We start from the raw sequence: 26,725 nt of genomic DNA on the forward strand, positions 1-26,725 counted from the left end.
CCACTTCTATCTCCAGTCCTAATTATAATTAGGACCGGAGGGAGTATTTGACTTTTAAAAGCACGCAAATTTTCAAAACATACGTACCGATCATAAACACCGGGTTTTGATATCACAACAATGACAACTTTGTAATGCAATCTAGATCATCTAAATTTGATATGAACGGCTAAGATTTAAAACTTTTTAATCTACAATTTTTTTAATGATAATTTTTTTAATAGATTTTTTTATTTTAAACTCTATATCTATTAAAATAAAAATCATTTAAAATATATCAAAAATTTAAATTAAATCAGAACCACTCAAATGAATATATATGAATGGGCAGAACGGCCTATTAAGATGAATACTCGGACTCCATGCTTATTTTTATTATGAGCATGGAATTAATGTGCTCCCGTTTTGCTGCCTTCATTCAACACTTTTCACAATATGCCTGCAATATTTCACCCTATTCTTGGCCATTTCTTTTGGCTTTGTTTTTTTAAATTATTTTGTCTATATCATTTTTTGTAATGTCAGGAAAAGGATGATTGAATTGAAAAAGAATTACCAGCAAAAAAAAAGAACTCCAAAAATTTATGAATTAATGTTAATATTAATGTTTCAATGTAAAATATAAAGTCTCCGACAAGTAATATTTTTGTAAGTTAATTAAAATACATAAAAACCACCAAACATTTTATGAAAAAAGTCTGTTTAAGCGAACATTATAAAAAAAAAAAAAAAAGATCCATAATCTCTTACTCACAAGGATTTGATTTGATTTTTAACAGTGACTCGTGAAAAAAGGATTGATTTTGATACGTTGTTTTAATTTTCAAATCAGCTTCTGAGTTCTGTGTATGAGATTATTTATCTTTTTAGTTTTGAAGAATGATTCCTAAAAAGAGTTAATTATAAATCAACTATTCATTAAACGACTAGAATTTTTTTATGGTCTAGAATTGGCTTTGATTTAAATGAATAAAATAAATATCTATGGGTGTGAGGGGATTAATCACTGCTTCAGCCAGTGGATATGCTCAACCAAAAAAAAAGAAAGTAAATATCTATTATGTTTGCTTTCACATTTTAATTCTAATTTTTTATTTTAAATGTTTTGAAAAAACACGGTGCTTATCATTTCGGCAGATTATGTAATTAATAAAGAGAATATATTTTACTGTCGTATATGCTTTGTTTTAAAATGAGCTCTTCTCATTTGACTAATATAAGCTAAATTTTCATTAAAATAAAATTTTTAATTTTCTCGTTCGAATAATTTTTTTTAATGAATTTAGCACCTGCATCCTTCCAAGTTCAAATCGTCGGCAAATTTTTTTTTTTTTTTTTAGTTCAAGTCCAAATATAACATATATATGAAATAGGATTTAAATCAAAATAATTAATACCAACATAAATGCATATGCCTTGCCAACTTTTAATTTACCCTGCCATCACATTTGCTTTAATGTTTACCCATTATCTGGAAAAAAAAAGCCCAAATATTTATGAGAAGTCTTTAAAAGAGATATTAATATATATATAAGGACAAAGTGCTTAGATAAAATATCCAGAGACCCAATACCTGAAATTTTTTCCTATTTGCTCTGAGAGTTTATAAGCAAAAACTTAGTCAAATACCATATATAAAGTTAGCTTGAGAAATAAAATTTAGGTGTGTTAAGTGCTCATTCGTAGGATCTTTTTAGAATATTTAAAACTTTATCTTATATATTGTTATGATTTATTTTTCTTTTTCCCCTTTTTAGCTCACTTCCGAGTTCCAACCCCAAAAGAGAAATTATTTATCATTACTTATTAAATGAATGAGATTATAAATTTTCTCTTATAATACTAGACTGAAGGATCTCATTTACTTTTTAATCATCATTTTGAACAAAGAATTTCCTGGACCCATATAATTAAGTTTATATACAGAATATCTGATTCTTATGAAAAGAATGCTTTGACTCGAGAACATCTTAAAGTTGAATGAACCATATCATTCCCATATCAGTCAACATGCATGATCAAAATCATTAATGATGCACAACAATTTCCAATTCAATTAACGTATCATCTGATTAACATAGTCCTATTTAGGGTCCAGAGACAGGCTTAATTAATCAATTAATTTTATTTATTTTAATTACACATACACATTGACTTCTAGGAAGTAGGAAAGGAGGTTTACATAAATTGCCAATAAGCTAGTTGATGAATTTAATAGTAATTTTCGAAAAGAAGAATAATGATACAGAAAATGTGATAAAGAAGCTTTTTTCCAGTTGGCCTAGTAGTTGTGAGATATATAAAATAACATTATTAATTAATCCAACTAAGTATATATTTTTTAATTCAAAGAAAACAATTCAACTTTTTCATATTTAATAATAATGATTAAGTATTTGCAAAAATGTGAATTTACATCGAAACATTATATTCTAGAACCGAAAATCTTAACTGTAAAATAAAGTTTTTGTAATGAACATTTTTTGTCTTTTTATAAATATAAATATATATACACGGTATACATATATTCAAAAATCTATGACCATTAAAAAGAAGATTAGAAGTCATAAAAGAGATCCATTGTATCTTCTTGTAGTCAGTGCGATCAGTTTCTTACTTTCTTCGGTTTTCCTATCAAACACTCACACAAACTGGTTTCTATAAAAACGCTCCTTCGCCTTCTAAGAGAAAAGACTCAATAATCTACACAAGTGTAAGATCAGGCAGGAGAGGACGAAGGTCAGGATTCTAAAACTCCTTCATCTTCATCAACCTACAGTAATCTCTTAATCATAGTTCTTTTAGTTTTGTTCTTTTGCATGCATATAACCCAACACATCAATTATATTTTTGAGCTTCTTTCCTTTTCTTTCCTCTCTACCTGCAGGCTGATTTTTTCTGTCTTTTAAAGACACCTTTTCTCTTTGATCTTAGTGCAGAAATAGTTTCCCTCTTTTCTTGTTCTCTGGGCTTTCTTCTCCTCCTGAGTTTTCCCCGATAACCAAACAGAGATAGCATATAGGGTTTGTTCTCAATATATTGGATTCACATTCATATAATTTTATTAACCATGATGTTAATAAATTACAAACAAACAAACAACGAAATGGCTGTGATCAATCTCGTTCTAATTTGTTGAATATGGATGATATTGATTTGGATACATATATATGTTTGGCAGGAACAAGAGGAAAAGAAATGGAAGGAAGCATGAGGAGGAGCACGAGCAAGACGGGTCGGGTAACAGAAGTGGTGAACAGCGGGCAAGGATCTCGGCGGACTTCAAACTCCGACGAGGACGAGGAGGCTCTGAGGTGGGCGGCGATAGAGAAGTTACCAACCTATGACAGGTTAAGAACAAGCATATTACAGAATTTTGTGGAACAAGGGGAACCTCGTGGATCGAAGGAAGTTGATGTCCGGAAGCTAAATATGAAGGAGAGACAAGAAATCATTGACAGGATTTTCAAGGTCGCCGAGGAAGATAATGAAAAGTTCCTCAGAAAGTTCAGAGCCAGAATTGATCGGTGAGTATAAAACAAGACTTACCTATAGCTAGCTATTTTAGCTGTACGTGTATACTATATCTTCACATAAAAAAAAGAAAAAGGATTTGCTAGTAATAATACCGTAGATCCGATTATAAACTTTTTTAAGTTTAAGGTTGCAAATGACACTGCCTCTTTCAAAGCTTTTTTAAGTTTGAGGTTGCAAGTTTAAACCCTTATAAAAAATATAATAGATGCATGAGCTATGGCAAAAAAAAATATTTATTTTCTGAGAGATGGATTTATTCTTATATAATTATAAATTGTTGAGTAAGTGAATGTTTTAAATAATTATAAGATAATAACATTATTCTATGTTTTAATAATTATCTTTTAATAATGATTTATTTTCTTTATTTACAAATTTACACTGACTACTCATTACAGATAATTAACTCTTATTAGCAAAATATTAAAAGAATATATACATATGTGTGCGTGGTGATATGGTATACGCATAGGGTTAATTAGATTAAAGGGTAACAGATTCAAGGCTTACTATAAGTGTAAATATTTTTGACTCTGTGATATGTTTCTTGTTCCATGAAAGATGCTGATGCTATATATATTACAAGAATTAAGGGGCTTTTCTTTTTGGACACGAATCCTCTCCAATGAAAAGATCCATGCGGTGCCGAAATTTAGTTGCAACAGGAGGGCTCTCATTACTTTTCTTTTTTTGTTTTTAATATTTTAAAATCATTTTTCATATTAAAAAATTATTTTGCATCCTGTCCTACCAATATTATTTTAATTTTTAATTTTTTATCACCTACTAATATTTTTTTAAAATATTGACAGTGAGACTTGGAGCACATATTTCGAAGTGAACTTTTAAATGAGGGAAAAAAAGAAGAAAAACATGGGGTTGATTTCTCTCATGAGCAAAGATTATCCTAGAAAAAATCACTCTGTGATCTCAAAAAAGAATGTAATTATAAAATTTTTTTTTTATAACAAGTAAATGATAAGTTCTCGTAAAAGAAATGACAACAAAACTCATGTTACTAATTTGTTATTGCGATTTATTGGTGATTATATTCTTTCTTCACTGAGTTTATAGTGACTTCCCCCTCATCTTGTACAAAGAGAAACAAGACAATGAGCCTATGTATATGCATACATGTCCACCTAACCCTTCTTTTAATATATTTATTTATTTTTAACTTCACTTAATGATGATATTTAAATCTTGTGAGTAAAGAAAACATTGATAAAGTTACATTCACTTCATCCAACTATGTGAATAGATTTAATGATAAAAATTGCAGGGTTGGGATCACACTTCCAACAGTGGAAGTGAGGTTTGAGAATTTGACAGTGGAGGCAAACGCCTACGTTGGCAAAAGAGCTTTACCAACACTCCCAAATGTCTCCTTGAACGTCATCGAATCAGCTTTTGGTTTTCTTGGCATTAACATGGCTCAGAGAAGAAAAATCACCATCCTTAATGACGTCTCTGGCATTATTAAACCTTCCAGGCACGTCCCCATATATGCCTCTCTCCTTGTTTGAAAACTTTGACTCAGAATATTTCAATTCTATAGTTGATTGACTCAGAACAAAGATTCAGTTGTTTGAGTCAAAGTTCAGGGATTGAATGGATAATTAAGAGAAAGCTCAAGGATTAAAAGTTATATTGTGCATAATTTGCTTTAACAAAATAATTAACATCAGGTTGATACTTGTATGGGATTTGTACAGGATGACTCTGTTGTTCGGTCCGCCTTCTTCTGGGAAGACAACCCTTTTGTTGGCATTGGCTCAAAAATTAGAACATGGTTTAAAGGTAGATTTTTCTGCTGTTTCTTTCGCCTCATTTTCTCCAGAAGTTATCATTAAAATGATCAGAGAATGTTTTATTATCTTTGAAACTTAAGGTAAAAGGAGAGATCACTTACAATGGGTACAAGCTGAATGAGTTTGTTCCTAGGAAGACATCAGCCTACATAAGTCAAAACGATGAGCATATTGCAGAAATGACTGTCAGAGAAACTCTGGATTTCTCATCAAGATGCCAAGGAGTTGGATCAAGATATGGTATCTCCATCAAGATTCTTTAAACAATTTGAAAAATCAGTTAGATTCTTATATTAAATCAAATAGATCAAATAACAAGTTTTCCCACACTGATCCTGTCATAGATCTATTAACTGAGCTTGCTAGAAGAGAGAAGGAAGCAGGCATATATCCAGAGGCAGAAGTTGATCTCTTCATGAAAGTAATTTATTTAACAACCTTCCCAATTAATTATCTATTGCAAAACACTAATTAACTCCTTAATCATGTCATTATCTTGATGAATCCTTAGGCTTCTGCTGTCCCAGAAACAGAAAGCAGTCTCATGACTGACTACACTCTCAAAGTAAGAGATTTCTTGTCAACCTCGTTAGTTCAATAATACAAGAAAGATCATCACCTTAACATTTGTGATTAACGTATAATTCATAGTTAATGATTTAATTACGTATGAAATATAGATATTGGGGCTGGACATATGCAAAGACACCATTGTGGGTGATGCGATGCGAAGAGGCATATCAGGAGGACAAAGGAAGAGGCTGACGACAGGGGAGATGATAGTGGGGCCCACAAAGACACTTTTCATGGACGAGATATCGACAGGTCTGGACAGCTCCACCACGTACCAGATAGTGAAATGCTTGCAGCAGATCTGTCACCTTACAGAAGCCACCATCTTTATGTCTCTCCTCCAACCTGCTCCTGAAACCTTCGACCTCTTCGACGATGTTGTCCTCTTGTCGGAAGGCCAGATCGTCTACCAAGGCCCACGTGATCTCATCCTCCAATTCTTCGAATATTGCGGCTTCCGTTGTCCTGAACGAAAGGGAACCGCCGATTTCTTACTAGAGGTCTGAATTGATTACTACTCAAGAAAAGATATGTGTGTGTGTGTATGTACAAATGTCAGTTGGAGTATATGAGAGGCATTATTCATTTCTTACAGGTTAATTCAAGAAAAGACCAGGAACAATATTGGGCAGACAGAAGCAAGCCATACAGATACATGACAGTTACAGAGTTTGTGAATAGGTTCAAGGAATTTCATGTCGGGGTTCAGCTCAAGAGAGATCTTTCTGTGCCATTCGATAAGTCAAAGGGGCACAGAGCAGCTTTGGTATTTCAGAAGCATTCAGTGGCGAAAATGCAACTTCTTAAAGCATGTTGGGACAAGGAATGGCTACTCATCAGAAGAAACTCCTTCGTCTACATATTCAGATCATGTCAGAACGTCTTTCTCGCAGTTACAACTGCGACGGTGTTCTTCAGGACGACCATGCACCAGAATAACGAGAATGATGGGGCAGTCTATGTTGGGGCCATTGTGTTCTCTATGCTTAACAACATGTTCAATGGTTTCGGAGAGATTGGTCTTATCATGCAAAGGCTTCCCGTGTTTTACAGGCAACGAGACATGCTTTTCCATCCTGTTTGGACTTACACTCTTCCCAATTTTCTGCTTGCATTCCCTCGAATGGTGTCAGAGACCATTCTTTGGGTGGCTATTACCTATTACACTATAGGGTATGCACCTGAAGTTAGCAGGTATTTAATAGCAACCTGTTTATTCATTGCTTGCTTCTGTCTTCTATGTCTTTCAAATGTTTGTGTATTATGTCTCATGTTCATGCAACCGTCGGGGAGTGTTATAGCAGGAAAATATAACTTTTGGTTCCTGAACTTCTCTTCAATTTAGTCCTAAATGCTGACATAAAACAACCCATTCCTTGTGAGTTTTTTACTCAAAACAGTCCAATCCCCATATTTTCTCGGCTGGGAACAACTCATTCCCTATAATTTTTTTAATTCAATAAACTACAAAGACTGAGTTATTCCGAATCAAAATTCAGAAAATAAACCAGTAATTGAAAGAAATTTCAGGAATGATATTACATACATCATGATACTTAGTGGGGAGTAATTGAGCATGCTATGCTCTAATCCATTTTCAGGTTCTTTAAGCACCTATTGTTGCTCTTTCTTACTCAAATAATGGCATCTGGATTGTACAAGACACTTGCTGCGGTCTGTAGGTCGGTGATTATTGCTAATACAGGGGGATCCCTCTTGATTCTTCTCATTTTCCTACTAGCTGGTTTCATACTTCCCAAAAGTGAGTGAGAAATACAAACGTTACACAATCAAATTGTTAGAGCTTAGATTTAAAGAGATACTTATGACCTGTTTAATGAATGTTCTGATGGACTCACACTAATGCTTATTGGTAATAGATGAGATTCCAAGTTGGTGGGCGTGGACCATGTGGATTTCACCAATGTCATATTCCTACATTGGCCTTGTTTTGAATGAAATGACTGCCCCAAGGTGGATGAACAAAAGTGTAAGATATTAGCATTGGCTTCTATTAGCAAATGAAGATTCTGAATACTTGGCTTCAAGTTTTGAGTCGAACTTTCCTACCTTGCGTGCAGTCTTCGGATGGTTCTACTTCATTAGGTCTAGCTATATTAAAAGCCAGTGGTATATACCCTGAAGCGAAATGGTATTGGATATCTACAGCAGCTATTGTGGGATTAGCAGTTGTGTACCATGTTCTCTTCACCCTTTCACTTGTGTACCTAAACCGTAAGCATCTCAGATTTTGATCAGTCCTTTTAGTTAGCTAATTTAGTTCCTCATTGAGTCTAAAAAGTAATTTGATGCTCTAGCTCTTGGACAAAAACAAGCTACTATATCTGAAGAGGAAGCAAGTGAAGTGGAGACTAGAATAAACAAAAGACAAGTGCAAATGCAGCAGTTGAGTAGCAGAAATAATACTAACTCAGCACTAGAGTCGTCCACTGGAGTTGGCCCCAGCAGAGGAATGGTTCTACCTTTCACACCGCTTGCAATGTCCTTTGATAATGTTAATTACTATGTGGACATGCCAAGGGTAAGAGTCCTATACTATTTTTGGACTTAGAGAGTCCTATATTATTTTTGGACTTAGCCATACTGTTAGATATTTATTATTTCTTAAAAGGGCAGAAGACAGAAATGAAGGCTTCAACTTTTTTAAGAAGTGGCCATGCTCCATAAATTATACATGTGAAGGAAATTTAACGAAATTAACTTTGATAGGAAATGAAAGAGCAAGGAGTGACAGATGATAGGCTACAACTACTTAAGGACGTGACTGGAGCGTTTAGACCTGGTGTTCTGACTGCTTTAATGGGAGTCAGTGGAGCAGGAAAGACAACCTTAATGGATGTTTTAGCAGGAAGGAAGACTGGTGGCTACATTGAAGGTGATATCAGAATCTCCGGGTTCCCCAAGAAGCAAGAAACCTTTGCAAGGATTTCTGGTTACTGTGAACAAACTGATGTCCACTCACCTCAAGTTACTGTTTACGAATCTTTGATTTTCTCTGCTTTCCTCCGAATACCTAAAGAAGTCAGTCAGAAAGAAAAGAAGGTAAAGCGTTAAGCATGTGATTTCTTTTGATTGGTTCCTTAATAAACGTGCCTTTTTAACAACATGAAACTAATTTTTACCGTTGTGTTATCTTCTAAGAAATTTGTGGAAGAAGTAATGGATTTGGTGGAGCTGAACAATCTCAAGGATGCTATAGTAGGCATTCCAGGTGTAACAGGATTGTCAACAGAGCAAAGAAAGAGACTGACAATTGCAGTTGAGCTTGTTGCCAATCCTTCAATCATTTTTATGGATGAGCCCACTTCAGGTCTAGATGCAAGAGCAGCCGCCATTGTAATGAGAACTGTGAGAAATACAGTTGACACTGGAAGAACAGTTGTTTGCACAATTCACCAACCTAGTATTGATATCTTTGAAGCCTTTGATGAGGTACTGAAAAAACTCATAGTAATTTGTGACTCTATTTGTTTCTGTCTCCCTAGCATTTATATACTTCGTAGTGAATTGTTTCTTTTTGCGCCAGCTCTTGCTGATGAAGAGAGGAGGGCAAGTAATCTACTCAGGTCCACTAGGTCGTCATTCTCAAAAAATCATAGAATTCTTTGAGGTATTTCAACATATTTATAAACATTTTCTTTTACTCAAACAAACATTAAACATTTGATTCTATATATGTTCATTCCTTTGTCACAGGCAATCGAAGGTGTCCCAAAAATCAGGGACAAATACAATCCAGCCGCGTGGATGCTAGAAGTAACTTCCATTGCAGCAGAAGTTCGACTTGGAATTGATTTTGCTGAACAGTACAAGTCATCATCTTTGTACCAGTAAGTTGACAGAGAACCAGAAAACATATCAATAGCAATTAATTTTTGAGCTAACATGAATATATGTACGGCTATGAGTAGGCGAAACAAAGAACTTGTGAAGGAGTTAAGCATACCACCAGGTGGGGCAAACGATCTCTACTTTGAGAGTCAGTATGCAGAATCAACATGGGGACAATTCAAATACTGTTTGTGGAAGAAATGGTGGAGTTACTGGAGGAATCCAGCTTATAACCTTGTCAGATTCTTCTTCACTTTGGTAACTGGCCTCCTTATGGGGACAATATTTTGGGGGTTTGGAAAAAGAAGGTTGGTACCAGTACTAGTAACTTCAATTCTATGAGTTGAATTGGAGGATTTCCTTCATCTATTTGCTTTTCTTATCATGTTGGTACGTACAGGAAAAGCTGGAATGACCTCAGAGTCGTTATAGGAGCCATGTTTTCTGCTGTCCAATTTGTTGGAGTCAACAACTGCTCAACTATACAACCAGTAGTAGGCGTTGAGAGAACAGTATTTTATCGAGAAAAGGCTGCTGGAATGTACGCAGGCTTGCCTTATGCCATAGCCCAGGTTCGACACGGTCAGAAAATTAACTGTATATAGAGCATTTAGATCTAAAGAGACAAACAAAAAAAAAAAAAGATAAAGAGAAGATAGATAAGAAGAAAGGAGTGTTATATGATGCTTATAATGAACGATTGTACTGTTTCATTAATTTGCAGGTTGTGATTGAAATTCCTTATATATTTATTCAATGTACATATTACTCGATCATAGTATACTCTATGATTGCATTTGAATGGACTGCAGCAAAGTTCTTCTGGTTCTACTTCATCTGCTTCTTCTCCTTCCTGTACTTCACATATTATGGTATGATGTCTGTGGCAGTCACTCCCACCACCCAACTTGCAGCAATTTTCTCATCAGCATTCTATGGACTCTTCAATATCTTTTCTGGTTTTATGATCCCAAGACCAGTGAGTAGTAGTACCCTTCCCATTTGCTTTGATATATATATATATATATATATATATTGAAAACATTACAACTCTTACAACGTCTTGCATATTTCAGAGGATTCCTAAGTGGTGGTCTTGGTATTGCTGGATTTGCCCAGTGGCATGGACAATTTATGGATTGATTGTGTCACAGTATGGAGATGTAGAAGACAGGATTGAAGTTCCTGGGATGGATAATGGTCAACCGATCAAGGAGTTCATTCAAAGCTATTTTGGGTATGATCCAAACTTCATGGGACCTATTGCTGCAGTTTTGGTCGGCTTCACTGTCTTCTTTGCTTTCATGTTTGCTTTTTGCATTCAATTCCTAAATTTCCAGACCAGATAGATCAACAGCATCATGAGAGTCATTCAGAGATAAGTAGAGAACTAAGTTTAGAAAGAAATATTGTATGAAGTGGTGTGATGGATGCACTCAATAGTAATGTGGATTTGGACTATGAGGTAGCAGCTAATGGCCTAGATGATGTTATTATTGGCTTTGGACGGGGGGGCTGACATGTAAAGAATTATTGGAGTACCTAGACAGTGAAAATTGTCATATAAAGACAAAAGAAGTGCTTAATGTTATTAGGTTACAAGGTCCCAACATTATATCAATTTCTTAAAATATACTCCCGTCTTTTTCTACAAGTGACAACTACCATCCTCCTCTTATCTTTAAATATAAGTAACATTTGCAAAATTATCTTAAATTTTTATAGCAAATTTTCTATTTTGCCCCCATTAATTACTTATTTAAATACCTAGTATATTTATTATCTTATTTCTCAAGTTATCATCTCTTTCCATCCATATTCTCTCTTTTTCATAAATAAGGGTATTTTGGAGAAAGGATTTTCAATTTCTACTTATTTATTGTTTTTAACTAACTTTATGATCTATGTAATAGAGTCCAAAGTTTCTTCTAAAAAGAGATGGGGGGAGTATATATATATGTAACATACGTAGCAAGACGTTATTGTTTATAAATTTTAGCCTATGCCACTTATTTTTTTCCTATGCTAAACACAATCTAATTGATGCTCCTCCGATCCTTAATATAAGATTCATTTAACTAATTTGATTAGATTAAGAAAGTTAGGTAAGTTAGTTAATTATAAGAAATGTGGTACGTTTTTTCTAAAATACCATAATTATCTTTCTTAATACCCCATCTTCCTCTTCTACTTGATTATGGTTGAGGGAGTATCCATAGGGGTAATTTAAAGAAAACTGATAAATATGAGAAATGGGTCGTATATTAAAACCAAAACTAACTTAATAATTGGATCCTATATTAAGGACCGGAGGAATATTTCATTATGTGGGCTACAATGTAATTCTATTTTTCGTTTATTGATGAGATTTTGATTGAACAATTTGGCTTTGTGGACATAGTTCAAACTGGAGATGGTTGCTTGAGAATGAAACGTCTTGGCTTTTCTTGGCCACTCAAGCGTGCACCTACCTCCATTTCATGACTTTTCGCACAAAGTTTTAATAACTAGAAAACTTGTGGAACGATTGGAACATCGGATTCTTTTTGGATATTATACTACTCCTCCGGTCCTAATTATAAGACCCAATTGACTTATTTGAGAAGATTAAGGAAGTAAGTTAAGTTGGTTATTTATAATAAATAAGTGTTGTCATTCCTAAAATATCCTTGCTAATTAAGTATATTGGCTGAAACTATCATTATTAGAAGGATTATCTTGGAAAAAAATGCATAAATATAAGAGACAAAATGGATTGGGGTCTTATAATTAGGATCAAATAAAAAGTCAAATGGGGTCTTATAATAAGGACCGGAGGAGTATTATGATCCACATTGTAAAAGCTAGAGATTTTATCATCGATACGTGATAGTTAAATTTAGCGAAAAATATACTACGTCCGGTCCTAATTATAAGACTAATTGACTAATTTGAAAAAATTAAGAAAATAAGTTAAATTAGTTATTTATAATAAATATGTGTTATCTTGCCTAAAATATCCTTGCTAATCGAGTGTGTTGGCTAGAACTACCATTATTAGAAGGACTACCTTAAAAAAAAAGCATAAATATTAGAAATAAAGTAAATTAGGGTCTTATATTTAAGATCAAAATAAAAGTCAAATGCAGTCTTATATTAAAGACCAGAAGTATTACTTGATTATCCTATATAAAGTTAAAAATTCAAACCTTATAAATAAAAGAAATACATAGAAACATTATCATTGATTTTAACAATACTTAAATCTCATTCAATAATGAAATTTTAGGTAATTGAAAAATATAATGATGTCCAGATATTATTTGTGATGTCTAAATAAGGTGATTCAAAAATTTCACAGAGAAAAAAATGATAAGGTAATTGAAGATAAATAATTTAATTATAAAATTCTTCTTAAGAAATTCAAGACTCAAGTTCAAAACTTTTTCTAATATAAATCTTTCTAACCAATACTCAAATGCAGTTTTGCCTCGCTTTTTAAATTCACCACCAGACATTTAAAAATAAAATAAAATAAAAATCAGCTGCACAAAACACATAACGTTCCTGGGAGCGTCACAACTGTCACCTACCCGCCTCCAGCTAACAAACAGAGCCTTGGGACCGAGTCCTATATTGTTCCAATTTCTGCTCTCTCTCACTCTCTCTCCTCTTTCCTATCTTCTGTGACGCATTCAGGCGAAGAGGGAGAGGAGAGACAGAGAGAGTCAGGCAGAAGAGAATTGAAGAGAAAAGCAAGGGCACCTTCCCTGAAGACTCTCTCTATCTCTTTCTATTTCTCTCTCTCTCCCCCCCGAAATACGATTATACAACAACCGCAAGACTCTCTCTGTCTCACATTTCTTTCGGCATCATGATCTCATCCAATGGATGCAGCTTCCTGGTAAATTCAAATCCATAAAATTTTTACCATATTCCTTGTTCTGCCTCAACAAAAAACCAAATTCAAACTCAGGCACTACTTTAGTACTTTTCTCCTGGTAAATCAGAACAATGGCTTTGTCTGGTTGTTTTTATTCACAATTTGATATGACAAGAATGTAGACCCTTTCATTGGAAATTATGCTTATGAGTTCTCTATCAGAGTTTTATTTTTTAAAAAAAATCTACTATTTTTTTATGTTCCCGAGATTGCATGATTTGCTTACCTGGGTATAAAGTTTTATTACTCTGAATTTGTGCACAGAGCAACACAGGGTTAGCTGGATGTTTCAGTTCCTCTAGTCTACAGAGGAGGCGTTTTGTTCCTTTCAGGGTGGCATGTTCGGCTTCTAGCGGTAGTTCAGGTGGTGACAGAAAGCACAGCCCTGTGATGGAGACTATAGCTGACGTGGACAATAATCCAACAGTAGCCGGCGGTGTTCGGGATGTTTATGGCGAGGATAAGGCCACAGAAGATCAATATGTTACTCCATGGAGTGTTTCTGTTGCTAGGTGGGAGTAGTAATGTTCTATAGTTAAAGACTATGTGCTACCTTGTCATGACTTGAGTGCAAAATGTGGGACTTCAGTCCCACATTGTGAGTTTGTGATTCTAATATGGGGTTCATATAAAGCTTGTGTGAATGAGGATGTTGAATACGTTCATTGGCAGATATTTTAAGTGCCTTATATAATTGATTCAAATTGAACAGCTTCATTGTTGTAAAATTGGTTTATTTGTCTGATATGCATGTTTCTGAATATTTGATGTTCTTCAATGGTTGTATTGACAGAATGTTTTGCTCTTTGTTCAAATCCAAATGACGGCAATAATTTATTCAATGGGATACCTCCTGTTTTCTGTATAGCAAGAGAATAGAATTCTCATGTTTTGACTTCTTCGTTTTTAGTGGGTATACCTTGTTGCGAGATCCCCACTTTAACAAAGGGCTTGCCTTCACCGATAAAGAAAGGGATGCTCACTTCTTGCGAGGTCTTCTTCCCCCAACAAGCATTCCACAAGAAACTCAGGTCAGATAACTCTGACTTAATAATATTGTGAATATTTTTCTTATTATTATGTGTAATGACCGAATAAATTGGAAATGCGCTTTTTTTATTTGGTCAAAGAATGTGCCTGTACGACATTGAGTAAAAAGGGGTTGCTTATTTCTTGTTCAGGTGAAGAAAATGCTCCAGCATATACGTCAATATCAACTTCCATTACAGAAATACATGGCAATGATGAATCTTCAGGTCATCTTATAAACAAATTATCTATAGATACACACATCTTAACAAAATAACAACAGAAAGAGAATGAAGCTTTTGGTCGCCTTCAATTTAGCCTTTATTTTACGTATTGCAGCAAACTTTTGTTGGATTTGCGGGGAATGAATTTTTAAATTACTAAGATTTTATGTTTCCTTTTGTTTGTTCACTTTTGCACAGACAGTCAAGTTTTTAAAACTCCCTATATTTTTGCGATTTTATCCGTAATTTGTTTACAGCAAAATCATTCCTTGAGGGTACATATTGATTTTGAAATTTGGACTTGAACTCTAATGCTTTCAGAGTACATAATGGTTTGCAGGAGACAAATGAAAGGCTGTTCTACAAACTTCTTATTGATCATGTTGAGGAGTTACTCCCAGTTGTCTACACTCCTACTGTTGGAGAAGCTTGCCAGAAATATGGGAGCATCTATATGCGTCCTCAGGGTCTTTATATAAGTTTGAAGGAGAAGTGAGTTTTGTTCCAGTTGCCTTTTCCACTTCATTCAGTGTTTTCTCTAATTTTTAGTTAAAATAATTTTGTAACTTTTCTTTTGGATGGGATTGAAAGGGGGAGGGTTCTTGAAGTACTAAAAAATTGGCCTGAGAAGGACATTCAGGTCATTGTTGTGACTGATGGAGAGCGGATCCTTGGTCTTGGGGATCTTGGCTGTCAGGTATTTCTGTTACTGTTATGGAAACAAGTTTTCTGGTAATTTGAAGCATAAGATTTAATACTGTTATCTCTCCTTCTTTGTTAATTATGCTGTGTTTCTTAGGGGATGGGAATACCAGTGGGGAAACTTTCTTTATATACTGCACTAGGAGGAGTACGCCCTTCTGCTGTAAGTGTTAGCAATCCACATTGCTAAGTCATATATTATGCCCATATAACATCGAAAGGATTAATTACATAGTTTTGACTTTATTGATGTTACTGAAACTTGAGTTTTTCAATCGAGGTACAAAAACACCTGTTTTGGCAAATCATAGTTTCATATTGTTTATTATAATGGTGAAGTTGTCCAGTGGGGATTGGCATAATGTCATTTCCATTTTCTTTTTCTTCCTATTATAATGTTATCTTATTATTTGATTGTTTCAGTGCTTGCCCATAACCATTGATGTTGGCACGAATAATGAGGGACTGTTGAACGATGAATTATATATAGGGCTCAGGCAAAGGCGAGCAACCGGCCAGGTTCATGATCTGTTTTCTTCTCTTCAATAGTGTTGAACTAAGTGTTCTTAATCTCTATCATTAAAATTGTTGAGCTATTCTGTAATATTTTCATTTATTCTTATTGCAGGAATATACCGAACTTGTCCATGAATTTATGACAGCAGTCAAGCAAAATTATGGGGAAAAAATCCTTGTTCAGGTATTGAGCTGCATGTAAAGGAATGATCATTTCTTGATTTGATGGACTGCAATACACAGAAATCACTAATTTTTGGTTTTCAGTTTTTTTCTGAACCTGTTGTACCATATTTGTAGTTCGAAGACTTTGCAAACCACAATGCTTTTGATCTACTTGAAAGATACAGATCAACACATCTTGTGTTCAATGACGATATTCAGGTAAATATTTTTGTTTCAAGTTATGAATTCATGTGCTTTAGTCCCTAAGCATATCTAGTATTCTTTTCTTTTTGTTAATTTGGCTGAGATTGGATCTGAACCCAGATCACTCAATATACAACTCCAGTACAATAAATCAAAACCCATTTATCTATCTCTGATATTCTATCTACTTCATTCCAGGGAACAGCATCGGTAGTCCTTGCTGGACTTGTTGCAGGCCTGAAATTTGTTGGGGGGAAGTTATCTGATCACAAATTCTTATTCCTTGGAGCCGGAGAGGCAAGTCCATGCAACCTGAAATTATGTCTCTTTCTCAACCGGTACAATTAAAAAAAAAAAAAAAGAACGGAATGTAGAAAGATATCTCCTGAACTAAGTACATTACAGAGATATTATCTAATCACAGTGAATCTTTCACTTGGTCCCTTATCGTAAACATACAAATTACTCCCACTGTCATGCGATTATGTTCTTATGGCTAAATTATAATGGGGCTTGCAGGCTGGCACTGGAATAGCAGAGCTCATAGCACTTGAAACTTCAAAACAGGTTGCCATCTGCTTTAGGAGTCAATACATTTTTTTGGCCACATAAGAGTCACTAGTTTGACTTTGTTTATTCTTCCTCTCCTTGATTCTTTTTTGTTGTTTATTTGTGGGGAACAAATTTATATTGAATGAGAAACTATAACTGTTGAAGCAGACAGGGGCATCACTAGAAGAAGTGCGCAAAAACATTTGGTTGGTGGACTCAAAGGTTGTATATAACCTAGTTTAGTTCTCTCGTTTATAAAATAGATGTTTGTTATACACCAGATTAATCTTCGTATCTTTTACTACTGCTTTTGTAGGGATTGATCGTCAGCTCCCGTAAAGAATCACTTCAACATTTTAAGAAGCCCTGGGCTCATGAACATGAACCGATCACAGAACTTGTAGATGCGGTTAAAGTATGAACTGTCCCCTTCATATCCAGACACACATGCTTGCACCCATACACAAGAGAACAGAACTTTTAAATTGCTTACATTTTCAATCTTGTTTTCCCAGAAAATTAAGCCCACAGTGTTGATTGGAACATCAGGTCGAGGCAAAACTTTTACTCAAGAGGTGATTGAGGCTATGACTGAAATTAACGAGGTACTACGTTCAAGCAATTGATGCATCTTCTTAATGTGGACTTTCATTCCCACTTACAAAAACAAAGTGATGTGTCATGTAACAATGGTTGCAGAGACCTATGATTCTTGCCCTTTCCAACCCAACATCAAAGGCAGAATGTACTGCTGAAGAAGCTTATACATGGAGCAAGGTAATAGGAACATGCAACCAGCATCTGTATGCCATAATCCAAGCTTCTTTGGCCCTTTCTTTCCAAGGCTGTTCATATACTTTATATAAGTACTTCCCTATGGTCTTTTTTCCCTCAATATATGTGTGTGTCTGAAACATATCACTGACTATATCTATTTGTATCTGGCCCTTATCCTCATGCATTACTATCAGGGACGCGCCATTTTTGCTAGTGGGAGCCCGTTTGCCCCAGTTGAATATGAGGGGGAAGTACTTGTGCCCGGCCAGGTCCCAGCTTCAAGGAAATTTTACATGTTAAACATTGTCATTTGGAATTAAGACTAATTGTGTGTTTTCTTTCTTTTTCCTTCAGGCCAATAATGCATACATATTTCCTGGATTTGGTCTGGGTTTAATAATGTCTGGGACCATTCGTGTACATGATGACTTGCTTTTGGCAGCCTGTAAGTGCATGAGACGTGAATATTAACTTCATGCTAAGGACAAGTAGAAGTGGGAGGAATAGAGCTATAGGAGTTCAATATGAATAAGTTAATTGGTTTTATGTATTGCCCTTGTTCATTATCGTCATAGTCCTCCAGTGTCAAATATAAGACCTATTTTGTAATATAATTTTACATTACAAAATGGGTTTTATATTTAGGACTGTAGGAGTAATTTTTTTCTCATTTCACTCTCACCCAAATATGTATTAAACTCTTCATTACTTGGCCAAGCAAACTCTAATACCATGCCAAAGACCATCCCATCTGCAAAGCTCAAACTATCAAAGAAAGTCATTTTTAACTTGGACATTTTGAGTAGAACTATCAAAGACCATTTCAAAGTCATTTTTCTCGAGTTGAAACACATCCATGTCATGGAAGCATAATCTGCATATCATTTTGAACCTGCCGTGTCAAGTGAAAGAGGGAATTATTTTTTTAGCAATAATTCTTGGTTAAAGAATTTAATCCTGTTTTGTCGGAGTTGACAGATGAAAGTGCTAGCAAGGAATTTGTAAATGAGCATTACCTGAATCTTTGGAATATTTTATTTTATATGCTATGGAATTGATGTTTGCTCTTATTTCTTGAAACAGCGGAGGCTTTGGCTTCACAAGTGAGAGAGGAGCACTTTGACAAGGGACTCATTTACCCACCGTTCAAAGACATCAGAAAGATTTCAGCTCATATTGCTGCAAAAGTAGCTGCCAAATCATATGAACTTGGTAAGGCCTTTCTTATCTGCCATTTCGGCAAAGCTTTGAATACATTATATCATCATTTGTTATCAGATCCTCTAATGAACGCTTTACACATGGATGGTTCAAAACATTTCTCAGGAACATTTGGACCTGGTTAGCACAGAGCAGAATGAATTGAAATGAGGCCAAAAAGAAAAAAAAAGATCAAAGATGATTATTCTAGTTTCTCTATCTTAAAAAGTAATAAAAAAGAGTAAAAACTATTGAGCAATAATCACAGAAAACATAAGAGACAATCTCTTTTCTTTCCATGATACTAAAATGGCCTAGTTCATATGCTGTCTCAAGCATTTGTTCTCTTGAATACCCTGATAATTGGCTTCTTAGTTGTTGGAATGATACTAGAATTCAGAACCATCCTACCTATTGCCTTGACTGCCTCTTGGATGATTTAGAGTTATTTGTTCCTTTTATTTTCTTGTCTGAGGTTAATCTGTCCTTGTCTTAACTCTGCAAGCTTTGTTCTTGCCTTTAAATTTAAAAAACAAAGAAAAAGAATGATGCTAGAAGTGAGTTTTCTTTTTGGCTCAGGGTTGGCCACTCGTCTTCCTCAACCAAAAGATTTGGTTAAATTTGCTGAGAGCTGCATGTATACTCCAGCCTACAGAAGATATCGGTGAAGAAACAATATCCTTTTTATTATTTATTTTCTTGACCTTGGCGTGAAATTGTTTTTATTGTCAATTTTTTTTATTTTAAATATTCATCTGCTCTTGTAGTTTGTTGAGTGAGTAAGAAAGCCTAGCTGTTTACTGTTGGTAGTGCTAGTCGGTGTAGACAATAACTTGGAAACTTATATGTAATAGTGTTAATTTTATATGATGAATCACTTATAGGTATGATTTGTGTAAAGGTTTTATTTTGCCTGATTTATATGCAAACATTTGTTATATCTAATAATAATGGAGATAGTTCTTGATCCAAGTTTCATCAAAAGCAAGGGGAAAATCACATAAAAATGCCAAATAAGTAAATTGATTACTAATGATTCTCTGAAATTAAGTTATTGTTAATAGGTCCTTTTATTAAAAAAAAAAAAACTTGTGTAAAGAAAACATGCAGGATGAATGGTTAATTTTTTAATCTGACTCAGATATCGGAAAGAGGAATTGTAATTTTTTCATTCTGTGATTCACAGGTCCTTTTCCAATAATTTTTAATAAATAGTCAAACTTGGAAGATTTGGCATTAGGCCTAGTCGTTAATATAAGAACTACTGGAGAGGTTGAATTTAGTTTTAATTATAAAATCACAATCTATTTTATCTTTTATTTAAAAAAAATATTTCTATTAATTATGATAGGTTTTAACTAAAAGGCATTTAATACACATGGTTAAAGAGAATAATCTAGGAAAGTCAAAACATATTTCTAATAAATAACCAACTAAATTAATTTTTTAATATTTTTAAATTAGTTATCCAACTCTTGTATTAAAGCACATTACTTACTTGGAACCTTTTTGTGATTTAAAAAAAAAGAGTTAAGATGCAAATATACCTACGAATTTACAATAAATATGCGTTAGACACTGTAAACAAACTTTGGGTGTAAATATACACATAATGATTTTAAAAGTTGCAAAAATGTCATGACCGCTAATTATTATGACAATGACTATTTGTTTGACTGAAGGTGCTTATGTAGATGCTAACATGGATGCTGATGTGACTTACAGGATCTGATAAAAAAGAGTAAACGTGCAAATATATCTACAAATTTGTTTCAAATATGCACTTGACACCATAAACAAACTTTGGGTGTAAAAATACTTATGATCATTTTAAAACAACCCTAATATGCTATAATTGTTTAACTAATTAAAAATGACTTTCTAGTTCAAACTTTCAACTAAATAAGATGACATGAACCCTAAGCTAGCATTTCAGCTTCCTTCCTTCAAGTGCAACTCACTCTTCTTTTTAAATGATTACATTTCAGTCTCCCTCTAATCCCAATGACGTCCTCTCCTCATTGTTGCACTTTTATTGAAGAGAAGACAAGTTGAAACTCTCCACAAAACTTACTCTTTTATTTTATCTGTCAAAGTCTCTCTATTTTTAAGAAGAGCAATGTTATTCTCTCTCAGTTACTCTTGTCACCTCTCCTCTAGTTTGCAAAGAGGAAGAGGTTATACTTGAAGGGGGAAAACTAAAATGCTAACTTAGCGTCTATATCACTTAATTTGGTCAAAAGTTTGAATTAGACAATCATCTTTAATGAATTAAATTGCTATAGCATTTTAAGATTCTTTGGAATGATAGTGGGTATTTTTACACCCCAAGTTTGTTTATGATAGTAGGTGCATATTTGATAAAAGTTTATAGATATATTTACACCTTCACTCTTTTTTATTACACTCTCTAAGCCACGTTAGTATCCACATCAGTATTTTTGGTCAAACAAATGGTCGATGTTATAATAATTAACGATTGTGGCACTTTTACAACAATTTGAAATTATCATGTGTATTTTTTCACCCAAAATTTATTTATGGTGCCAAGCGTGCATTTGTTATAAGTTTATAGGAATATTTCCATTTTAATCCCAAAAAAAAATCCTTTTATGTTTTGCAACGAATTGTAGCCCATGGAATGAAACTTCAACGACTAAAATTTTTGACTAACCGAATGGTCGAGATGGGTAGCAGATGAGAAGGGTAGAGATGGAAGAAAGAAACCAAATCTGTAGGTTTTTTTTTTGGCCAACCATGCCTGGTAACCTAAGTCATAAGAACATAATATAATTACTAAAAAATCACAATAAGAACATAGTAGCTTATAATGATAAGTTTTCGTTTGAAAAATGGTAACTTCTCACTTATTACTTAAAATTTTTTTATAGTTGCTTTTCATCCGATCTCATAGCTATTCTTTCTTCTTCTTCTTTTTTGGGTAACTATGAATTTAGAATTGGATTTTTATAGTTTAAATTTATTCATTTAGTTTTTTTTGTCTTGACACTTATAACAAAGTAGTTAATATTCCCCATCTGTTTTTGGTGTTAAATATAAGATCTGAAATTATTTTGTTTCTGAAATTTATGTTTTCCTAATTTTTTTTTATTCCACGAATTAAAGAAGTTTTTCATCAAATAAGTACTTCATTCATTCCCAAAGCATACAGGCCTAATGTTAGGAAATAGAATATACTAATACCTCACTATTATTATTATTTCTAATTTTCCATTTGGTTATTATTGCCAACTATAAGAATTAATTAATTATTTTTTATAAATTTTTAAAAATTATATAATTAATTATGCACCTGGCATCCTCCCATTCTTCCGACAACCGCATATAGTAGTTGCTTATTTCAGTTATTTGCAGTGAGGCCGGTAACCCCAAAACATTGATTGCAAGTATAGCGGCAGATGCCCAACATTGGCAACAAATTATATTTATTGATCATAAATAGATATGGAATCCTTTTCTTCTTCTTCTTCTTTTTTTTTCCTGATTCTAAGTATAAGTCATGAATATTTTTAGTATACTTTATGTTAGATTACTATAAAGTTCAATTATCCTAATTAAATAAAAATAATTGAAATAATGAAAAAATGAACCTCAGCTTATTTATAAAAATGATGCCTGAACAAATTAAATTTCTTATATTATTTTTCACGAACAAAATTTCTTATATTATTTATAAAAGCTACATTATGTAATTCTTTTAAATATTTTATCATTTTTTTTGTCTGGGCTTGAATCCAATAGTTATATGTAAAGGGTGGTAAAAAATAATAGTTCTATGTAAAGTAAATTTTAGATAAATTGGATGATGAATTCGATCAACTATATTACTATTCTCAGTCTTTAATATGAAAGTTAGACAACTATAAAAGTTAAATAACGAATTTAAGTATATTAAAAAAAATAATTGAATTGGTTATTTGTAACAAATACATATTGAATATCCTAAATTACTATATTTAATCACGTGTGTTGGAGCTATGATTTCGATGAAGTTCCTTGTAACCAATGAAGACATTTTGAGGAAAAAAATTATAAGTAAAAAATAAAGTGAATTAAGGTCTTATATTTAATATCAAATTTAACTCTCTGACTAACTTTTATATTAATAACAAAAAGTAATAGTTGGATTAGTATGTTAGTTGGCTAAGATTAATTGACATGACTAAGATGGAGTTTCGTATCATACTACTTTTTCTAAGTTTCTTTTAATTATTAAAAAGGCACAGATTGAGGTTACATGTGAAATTGAAGCCACAACCTTTGAGAGCTTTTATACAATGAGTGTATAAAGTTATTGGTAACTTTTTCTAACTTATGTAATAATTTTTTTAATTATTACTTAAATTGTTAAGTTCCTGAAATTATCATGATAAAAGAAACTAACGTGAAATAAGTATTTAATAATGTATTCAATATGTAGAACTTACAATCATATACATCCTTCCACTATCAAATACTATGATGAAACTCAGGTGTCAGATGCCACTGGAATAAAAATATCCCACAACATTTATCATTCAAGCTTTAAAACAAAACTAGTATGTATGGAAGCAAAATATCCCAAACCCATTATTATATCTTTTTCTATATATTATTCTGGTGAAAATGCATTTGAAGCTACAAAATCCACCAACTACATGAGCCTCATAACAACAACAACAACAACAAGCATATTTATTGATGCTGTCTTAACTTGGGGATACATGCTGTCTGTCCCCCTTGTCCGATGTTACTTAGCTAGCTGCACAGTGGTAATTAAAAGCAATATTAGAACTCAAATTTTGTTGCCATATTACTGAGATAATTATAATGCTTGCTTATAAATGCACAGACGCAACCTGAAAATAAGCTTCAAGTTTCTTTCTCAGTACAGCATGCTCTTTCTTCAGTTGTTGGAAACTCTTCATGCATCTGCGTTATTTATAAAATATATGTCAAGCTGCATTATTCTTGGCTATACATATATAGAAGTTCATTTAGCAAATCCTGTGTGCTAGAATAAAATGTATCTATTTTAGAGATAGATTTTATTACCCTTCTGCATTTTCTGCTGCGCAGTATTCCCTAAACAGAGTACACTCTGTTTTCACCTTCTGGGCTCCAATGCTGCAACCCCATGTAATAAAATGAGTTGAAATCACTAGGTTTTCCGGTTTTGATCATGAAGCCAGAGAAAATATGATGGAAATTGATGGTAATCCCTCATTGAGTAGCATGGTATGCTGATATTTAAGTGGGTTGGTTCTTTCATCTCAACAACTAGTTTTTGGTGCAGGGTTTCCCATCCTAGTCACTAAACTAGCAACAATGATAAGAATATTTACCTGGAGCTGCTTCCTTTGAACTGATGCATAATGCTGTCAAGCTTGTCAAAATCTGGTGCGGTCCTCTGCCTGCTACGACCACAAGAGAGTCATCACAACACTAACATGAAACACAATCACATGCAAGGAAAGTGAAATGAAAATTTGGATAAACAAGTAAGTGAACTGACATTTCTTGCTCAAGGTTTGAAATGAATCTGGAAGAATCACGGAAGTAAATAGTCACAATCTCTTCTGCAAAGTTAGGGTTGGCATCATCCTGCAGTTCCTCCAGTTGGATGAACTGCTCATCCAGATATCCCTGAAAACAACCAGTAGAAGCTTTATGATCTTTGTTTTTCTTAACTTATTGTCTGTGGCATGGAACATTGTTAAGTAGTAAGTAGGATTAGTGTAGTTTATCAGCCATGCATGTTTACTACATGAGAAAATGGCTTAAACTAATAACAAGTAACAGGGGATATCAAAAGAAGAGAAGAACCTGGTCAAAGAGGGATTGTTTCATGGTAGCAAGCTGCCTGCGAGATTGGTTTCTGTCCATAATAGAAGAAGAAGAAGAAGAAGGAGTGAAAGTGGAAGAGCATGGGATGGAAGAAGAGAAACTAGGGCTTATATAGAAGATGAAAAGTTGCAAGAATGAGATGCATGAAATGGTATAGGTTGCACTTTAAGGCAAAAGTGAACACATCTCATGGCACATCTGGTTCCTCTGTGTAAATTTTGTTTGGTGTTTTAATTGTTCATTCTTATTTTGCAATAATAAAACAAGAAAATTGAACATGATTTTAGAAAACGATGGCTTATATTAAAATTAAAAATAATATAACGTACAGTTCAAATTAATATTAAAAGTTCAAAATTATCTACAGTTAAAACGCTGTTTTTGTATTATGGCAAAAAAAAAAAACCTTATCTATGTAAGATTTGCTTTTGATTAAAATCTCTCTCTCTCTCTCTCTCTAAGCACAAGGGGTATATTTTCCTGATAGCAGAAGCTCTAAAAAAAAAGGTTTTATTGAGGATTCCTCCTAGTTAAGTTTGTTTCATTTACAATGATTAAAAAGCAAACCCTCAACCACGAGAATTCTTACACGCATCCTAACTTAAATTGGTTCAATTAAAACGTCTCTTAGTTTAGTAATTTCAAATTTGAAATGATTTAACCTCATCCTTCCAAATTTTAAAATTAATAAAATTTTACTAATTATTTTTTAAGCTTTTTAGAACAATGTGGTATTTATTTTTATACAAAATACTAAAATTTTTTTGCCACATTTTAAAATGTCAATATAAAATATCTTAGAATTGGTCCCCATAAAATATCTTGAAATTTGAATTATTCAAATGTCAAATTGAAGGTTGGCAAACGAAAAAAAAATTGTCCAATTGAAGAATCTTTTCAATAGAGAGATCCTTGTGTATTCATCTCTCCTGATCTCATATTCAAGAAATTATCCTGAAATTCTTTTTTCTTTTTGGTAATTGTAAATGCATCTATTACAAGTCTATTTTTTAATCATTTTTATATAAAATTTATCTATTTTACTTTTTAGATTTACACTGAATTTTTTAAACAAAATTCTAGTTATAATTTTAATTATTGATTAACAAATCTATAATGTAAAACTGTAAAATTTTGTTTTTAAAATGATCCAAATTCTAATAATATGTGAGTCTTGTATACTTTTCTCCCAATATTTTCATTAAAGAACTTCTAACTTACTCCTGGACCAAAATCTAGTCCAAGTGTCAATGCTCTCAACATCATTATCAAATATCAACGAAGGAAAATTACATTACATTTTAAGAAATTCATAAAGAAAAAAAAAAAATATATATATATATATATATATATATAAGGAGAGGGGATTCCACATTTCCACAAGATAGAGAATTTATTCTTAACTTAAAAGTTAAAAGAGGGTCGAAAATATAGCCCACAAAGCATGAAAATGAAGTTATATACCCCCTCCATCCTTTTTAATAAGAAATAGCTATCATCTCTATCTTGTTCCTATTTATAAGAGACATTTCAACTTATTTTGGTTAATTTCCCATTGTATCCATATTAATTTATTTATTTTATCACTCAATATATTTATTATCTCATTTTTCAAAACATTATTCTTTTATTTTAATAATTTTTTTTATTTTCTTCTTTATACTCTCTACCTTATAAAAAGGGTTTTTTTAAAAAAATTACAATTTTTCATTTATTGTCTTTAGCTAATTTTAACTAAATTTTTAATTTACATAATTGGCCAAATGTTTTTTTTATAAATAAGAATGGAGAGACTACCATTTTATAATATTATG

The 26,725-nt window shown here is 33.1% G+C and overlaps 3 protein-coding genes across 4 annotated transcripts; 2 read left to right on the forward strand and 1 right to left on the reverse strand.

Moving 5' to 3' along the window:
* The first annotated feature begins 3,198 nt into the window (after positions 1-3,198).
* Positions 3,199-11,285, forward strand: LOC114735430 (ABC transporter G family member 29-like). Of its 2 annotated transcripts, XM_028923127.1 has the most exons (21): positions 3,199-3,527; positions 4,820-5,029; positions 5,253-5,337; positions 5,429-5,588; positions 5,693-5,769; positions 5,860-5,913; positions 6,029-6,421; positions 6,517-7,115; positions 7,523-7,683; positions 7,802-7,911; positions 8,003-8,156; positions 8,240-8,286; positions 8,329-8,463; positions 8,652-8,984; positions 9,084-9,374; positions 9,469-9,552; positions 9,639-9,772; positions 9,854-10,081; positions 10,174-10,345; positions 10,498-10,752; positions 10,850-11,285. In XM_028923127.1, the coding sequence occupies exons 1-21, from the start codon at positions 3,199-3,201 to the stop codon at positions 11,120-11,122; spliced, it is 4,284 nt and encodes a 1,427-aa protein (XP_028778960.1). In that variant the 3' UTR covers positions 11,123-11,285. The 2 variants fall into 2 exon arrangements, with proteins under 2 accessions (XP_028778960.1, XP_028778959.1); XM_028923126.1 differs by having other exon boundaries at positions 8,240-8,463.
* A 2,104-nt stretch (positions 11,286-13,389) lies between these two features.
* LOC114735432 (NADP-dependent malic enzyme) lies at positions 13,390-19,985 on the forward strand. Its single transcript, XM_028923128.1, has 20 exons — positions 13,390-13,656; positions 13,960-14,207; positions 14,606-14,726; positions 14,877-14,951; positions 15,289-15,440; positions 15,540-15,645; positions 15,748-15,813; positions 16,074-16,169; positions 16,279-16,350; positions 16,467-16,550; positions 16,734-16,832; positions 17,055-17,102; positions 17,256-17,309; positions 17,404-17,502; positions 17,603-17,692; positions 17,787-17,864; positions 18,059-18,133; positions 18,219-18,309; positions 18,948-19,076; positions 19,644-19,985. Exons 1-20 carry the CDS (start codon positions 13,627-13,629, stop codon positions 19,730-19,732), a joined length of 1,902 nt encoding a protein of 633 aa, XP_028778961.1. The 5' UTR covers positions 13,390-13,626; the 3' UTR covers positions 19,733-19,985.
* A 3,480-nt stretch (positions 19,986-23,465) lies between these two features.
* Positions 23,466-24,988, reverse strand: LOC114735434 (histidine-containing phosphotransfer protein 4-like). The gene is made up of 6 exons (XM_028923130.1): positions 24,891-24,988; positions 24,580-24,710; positions 24,410-24,478; positions 24,120-24,191; positions 23,924-23,996; positions 23,466-23,826 (listed from the first exon to the last, which is right to left on the reverse strand). The coding sequence occupies exons 1-6, from the start codon at positions 24,948-24,950 to the stop codon at positions 23,815-23,817; spliced, it is 417 nt and encodes a 138-aa protein (XP_028778963.1). The 5' UTR covers positions 24,951-24,988; the 3' UTR covers positions 23,466-23,814.
* Positions 24,989-26,725: the final 1,737 nt, after the last annotated feature.

The sequence above is a fragment of the Neltuma alba genome, unplaced genomic scaffold (assembly GCF_004799145.2).
Source record: "Neltuma alba isolate B1F8T4 unplaced genomic scaffold, ASM479914v2 tig00013207_pilon, whole genome shotgun sequence".
Taxonomy (NCBI): Eukaryota; Viridiplantae; Streptophyta; class Magnoliopsida; order Fabales; family Fabaceae; genus Neltuma; species Neltuma alba.

Coding starts and splice junctions, on each gene's coding strand:
- LOC114735430 (XM_028923126.1), top strand. CDS start 3,199: ATGGAAGGAAGCATGAGGAGGAGCACGAGCAAGACGGGTCGGGTAACA. Junction 5,914..6,028: donor TGACTGACTACACTCTCAAA/GTAAGAGATTTC, acceptor TATGAAATATAG/ATATTGGGGCTGGACATATG. Junction 9,553..9,638: donor AAATCATAGAATTCTTTGAG/GTATTTCAACAT, acceptor CCTTTGTCACAG/GCAATCGAAGGTGTCCCAAA.
- LOC114735432 (XM_028923128.1), top strand. CDS start 13,627: ATGATCTCATCCAATGGATGCAGCTTCCTG. Junction 16,351..16,466: donor GGGAAAAAATCCTTGTTCAG/GTATTGAGCTGC, acceptor CCATATTTGTAG/TTCGAAGACTTTGCAAACCA. Junction 17,503..17,602: donor AACTTGTAGATGCGGTTAAA/GTATGAACTGTC, acceptor TTGTTTTCCCAG/AAAATTAAGCCCACAGTGTT.
- LOC114735434 (XM_028923130.1), bottom strand. CDS start 24,950: ATGGACAGAAACCAATCTCGCAGGCAGCTTGCTACCATGAAACAATCC. Junction 24,479..24,579: donor TCAAACCTTGAGCAAGAAAT/GTCAGTTCACTT, acceptor TGGTCGTAGCAG/GCAGAGGACCGCACCAGATT. Junction 24,192..24,409: donor TTCAAAGGAAGCAGCTCCAG/GTAAATATTCTT, acceptor ATGGGGTTGCAG/CATTGGAGCCCAGAAGGTGA.